This window comes from Diospyros lotus, chromosome 1, assembly GCF_014633365.1.
Source record: "Diospyros lotus cultivar Yz01 chromosome 1, ASM1463336v1, whole genome shotgun sequence".
NCBI classification, from domain to species: domain Eukaryota; kingdom Viridiplantae; phylum Streptophyta; class Magnoliopsida; order Ericales; family Ebenaceae; genus Diospyros; species Diospyros lotus.
In genome coordinates, this window is record NC_068338.1 from 12,632,192 (window position 1) to 12,637,000 (window position 4,809).

At 36.6% G+C, this 4,809-nt stretch overlaps 1 protein-coding gene across 1 annotated transcript; it reads left to right on the forward strand.

Moving 5' to 3' along the window:
- The first annotated feature begins 1,117 nt into the window (after window positions 1-1,117).
- Window positions 1,118-3,769, forward strand: LOC127792632 (G-type lectin S-receptor-like serine/threonine-protein kinase RLK1). Its single transcript, XM_052323571.1, has one exon. The coding sequence runs from the start codon at window positions 1,187-1,189 to the stop codon at window positions 3,563-3,565; it is 2,379 nt and encodes a 792-aa protein (XP_052179531.1). The 5' UTR covers window positions 1,118-1,186; the 3' UTR covers window positions 3,566-3,769.
- Window positions 3,770-4,809: the final 1,040 nt, after the last annotated feature.

Genomic DNA, 4,809 nt, shown 5'->3' on the forward strand with positions numbered 1-4,809 from the left:
TTAGTGTCGCAAGGACATTTCCCAATTCTAGTATCACACCCTTTTTTCAGATATTGCAACACCAATATTTTAGAATCGCGAAAAATATATTGTGAAATTGTTTAGAATTTTTTTAAAAAAATCAATATAAAATCATAAAGTATTTTCAAATCAAGTAAATTGTTATATTTTATTAAATATAAAATTTATTATAAATTGTTTAATGTTGTTCTTATTTTTATAATGTAATTATAATATTATGAGCTATAATAATGTTGTTTAATATGTTGCTATATATAATGTATTATTTAGTAATTTGCTATTAACATATAACGATGCTTTAAAATATTTTTGGGGTTGTAATATATATATATACACATAATTATTTCAATATTTTATTAGAAGTAAAACATCCAAAAGTTTATTAAAAGTAAAACTACGTATATATATAATATATATATGTATATATTCATAGTTTTTGGTAGCTGTCAGGTACCAATAATTTTCCGCATTACGGATGATATTTTAGCGAGGCAGTGGCGAGGAATGATATTTTGCTTGGAATTCATCTCCGGTCACCCATTGCTACTATTCTTCTTTGGTTCTCCATTCCACTGCTACTACTCTTCTTTGGTCCTCCATTCCTTCCAAGCACCCAAATTTGACCCTCACTTTCACTACTACATTTCTTCACGGTTTGATGTTTAAGGGATATTGATATTTCTTTTTTTCTTTTTTCAAAAAAATTAAGGAAAATTCGAAATAGAAAACACCAAAGTGATTATTTGTTTAAGTAATAAAACATATATATATATATATATATTAATGCATGAATGTGACTAATTTAAGCCAAATTTTCTCTTATTTCTTTATATAATATTGTTGGGATAATTCTTGTATATAAAAACTTTTAAAAAAATAAAGAAAAAACACGTCACTTCTTTACAGCTAGACGTGACATGTTTTTTCTTTATTTTTTCTTGGGTACTAATTATATTGTTGGGTACTAATTATATCTGGGTTAATAATTAGTACCCAAAATCTAGACGAAATACGAACCATACTGTTTGTTTTGGACACGTAGTTATGACTCATAGAACTTTGATTGTTTCACATGTACCTTGTTGACTTGCAAGTCTTCCCCTTCCCCTTAAATACTCTTCTTCACTTGGGTTTCATAGCGAGATCAGATCAGATCGATCTAACAATGGCTCATGCTCTTCTGTTTCTTCTCTTCCTTCTGCCTTTGTCCATTGCTGCTCAATCTAATGGCACCATAGACGTGGGCAACTTCATCACAGCCAACACCGATGCCGCTGATCCATGGCTTTCTCCTTCGTCCGATTTTGCATTTGGTTTTAGGCAACTTGAAGATCCCAATCTCTTCTTGCTCTCCATATGGTACGACAAGATACCCGATCACACCATTGTTTGGTTTGCAAATGAAGGAGTTCCTTTTTCGAGCGGATCGAAGGTAGAACTCACTTCAGGTAAAGGGTTGGTGGTCACGGACCCTAATGGCAAGGAAGTGTGGGAATCTGGCCTTTCGAATGAAGTTGCTTCTGGTTTCCTGAATGATACTGGCAACTTTGTGCTGGTGGGAAGGGATTCTCTCAGTCAATGGGAAAGCTTCAAACATCCTACTGATACCCTTCTGCCTACGCAGACAATAGGTTCCGACTTGGGGCTGTATTCCAGGCGGTCCGTGACCAACTTCTCCCAAGGAAGATTCCAGCTTCGCTTCCAAGGTGGGAATCTGTCGCTTAATACCAGAGACATGGTTTCAAATCTTACTTATGATAATTATTATTCAAGTGACACTTCTGATCCCTCTAATGCCTCCAATTCCGGTCAGCAAGTGATCTTCCCTGATACAGGTTATATGTACATATTGAGAGGGAATGGCAATATGTTCAATTTCACTCCGAGCACAATGAATTTCCCTGCCAGCGATTATTATCACAGGGCAACTCTCGATTTTGATGGAGTTTTCGTCCAATATGCTTATCCAAGGTCTTCCAGTACTGGCAACACAAACTGGAGTGTGGTTAAGTCCGTTCCAGATGATATATGTTCTGCTATTCATGGAGGTTTAGGGAGTGGGGCTTGTGGGTTTAACAACATCTGCAGCCTCGGTGATGATAACAGGACAATATGCCAATGCCCACCGGGGTTTTCGTTGATGGATCCAGACGATAAGTATGGCAGCTGTAGGCCGAACTTCACTCAAAGCTGTGAAGAAGCAGATGTCAATTCAGCCGCAGATGTGTATGATTTCTCGACTCTTGAAAATACTAATTGGCCAACGTCTGATTACGAGCACTTGAACGCATCGACTGAATCCGAGTGTAGAAACAATTGCCTTCAAGATTGTTTTTGTGCTGTTGCTATACTTGGACCAAGTGATGACTGCTGGAAGAAGAAGCTGCCACTTTCAAATGGAAGGAATGATAGCAGTCTTAAGAGCAAGGCTTTCTTGAAGTACCGCAAAGTTGATGTTCCTCCTACTATTCGTGAAAAAAAGGACAGGGAGTCTATAATTGTGGTAGGATCCGTTCTCTTGGGGACATCTTTTTTTGTCAATTTGGTATTGGTTGGTGCCTTCTGCTTGGGCTTTTTCTTTATCTACCGTAAGAAAAAAGGACTCCCCACAAGTGAAACAAGTCTCCGTAGTTTTACCTACAAAGAACTTGATGTTGCTACAAATGGTTTTGGGGAAGAATTGGGAAGGGGGGCTTTTGGCATTGTCTACAAAGGGGTGGTACAAATGGGTGGTTCAAGACAAGTTGTGGCAGTGAAAAAGCTTGATAGAGTGGCTCAACAAAAAGAGAAGGAATTCAAGACTGAAGTGAATGTGATTGGCCGAACTCATCATAAAAATCTGGTTCGGCTGCTTGGATTCTGTGAGGAAGGCCAACACCGGATGCTAGTCTATGAGTTTTTGAGCAATGGCACTTTATCTAGCTTCCTATTTGGAGATACAAAGCCTAGCTGGAACCTTAGGACTGAAATTGCGCTAGGGATTGCAAGAGGGCTGGTTTACTTGCATGAAGAATGCACCACCCAAATCATCCATTGCGATATAAAGCCTCAGAACATACTCCTTGATGAGTATTACAATGCTCGAATTTCAGACTTTGGGTTGGCTAAACTTCTCATGATGAATCAGAGCAAGACAATGGCAACTACCATTAGAGGGACAAAAGGGTATGTGGCCTCGGAGTGGTTCAACAACAAGCCAATCACTGCCAAGGTTGACGTTTACAGCTATGGTGTGTTGCTGCTAGAGATCATTTCTTGTCAAAGAAGTGTGGGGGATCTTGAAAATGGAGAAGTTGAAAAAGCAATCTTGACAGATTGGGCTAGTGATTGCTTGGAGCAAGGGAAGTTGGAAGCTTTGGTCGAGAATGATAGGGAGGCTTTGAATGATTGGAACAAGTTGATGAGATTTGTGATGGTAGCCATTTGGTGTATTCAAGAGGATCCATCTTCTAGACCTTCAATGAGGAAGGTTATTCAAATGCTTGAAGAAGTTATTGAAGTTAATCGCCCTCCATGTCCTGCCACGTTTTCTTCCACCACCTAAACGTTAGTTTACTTTATAGATAGCCTGCCATCTTAATGGCAACTTTTTACAAAGACTATCCTGTTTCTAATTATGTTATTTTTATTGAATAGTTTTAGTGATTCCTTAGAATATTCCTAAAGGTATTAAGGAATCATGTAAGCTAATGTTTACCTTATATGGTTGATCAAAAGTTCTTTGCAATAATTTTGTGGAGGATAGATATCAATTGTTGTCCAATGAACTCTATACAATTTTGATAAGAATATTGTCGATAATTAATGTAACTTATATACGTAGACTCCCTATATATATACCAATCTAGGGCATGCTCAGGCTAGTATTGCCATTTAGGCTACGCTTAGCCTTGCACAACCATTTGCACCAAATTAAGCCTCACCTAGCCACTTGGGCTAAACTCCGCCCAAGCTTAAAAGGGTTTTTCACTGACCTGAAGACAAACAAACAAACAAGTCTAACAAAGGATTGACTTACCTATTTTAGAAGGGATTTCACTACAAGAAAGTCATCGATTAGAGACGAATTTTGAGATGAATTTTCGAGTTGAGATGAATTTTGAGACAGATTCTGGGTCGTCTAAAAAATGCTCATCGCAAAATTTGAGATGAAATTTGAAACATATTTTTTTTGTCTGAAATTTAAGATAGATTTTGAAACAGAAATTTCAGACGGATTTTGATGTCTGTAATTTTTTAGACGAATTTCTTTCATATGAAATTTGAGACAGGTTTTGAGATGAAAATTTCAAATGGATTTTGAGATGAATTTTTTCGTCTGTAATTTGAGATAAATTTTTAAGATAGATTTTTTCATCTATAATTTGAGACGAATTTTTGAGACAGATAAAATCTGTCTTAAATGTAAATTAATTAAAAAATAAAAAATTAATTTTCCTTCAAATTTCAAAATTAAACCTGATAGACACAGTATATATATGCACCAATATAAAAAAACAAACGAACCAAATTAAAAATCATGCATAAATACACATTCATCATAATAAATAACATCATCCATGCGTAAATATACAATAGTAATAATACTAACATCGTCCATGAATAGATCTATCTAAGAAGTGCTACAACCTAAAATTTATCCATGCCAATGGCAGATCGTCCTAATAATCCAAAAGATTTTTGGACGGCAACAACGAAGAAGGGTTTAGGACTCTATTTTCCAAGATCGAAAAGCGCTGGTTAATGGGATCCACAACTTCCCTAACCACCTCCCTTATAGCTTGTCGA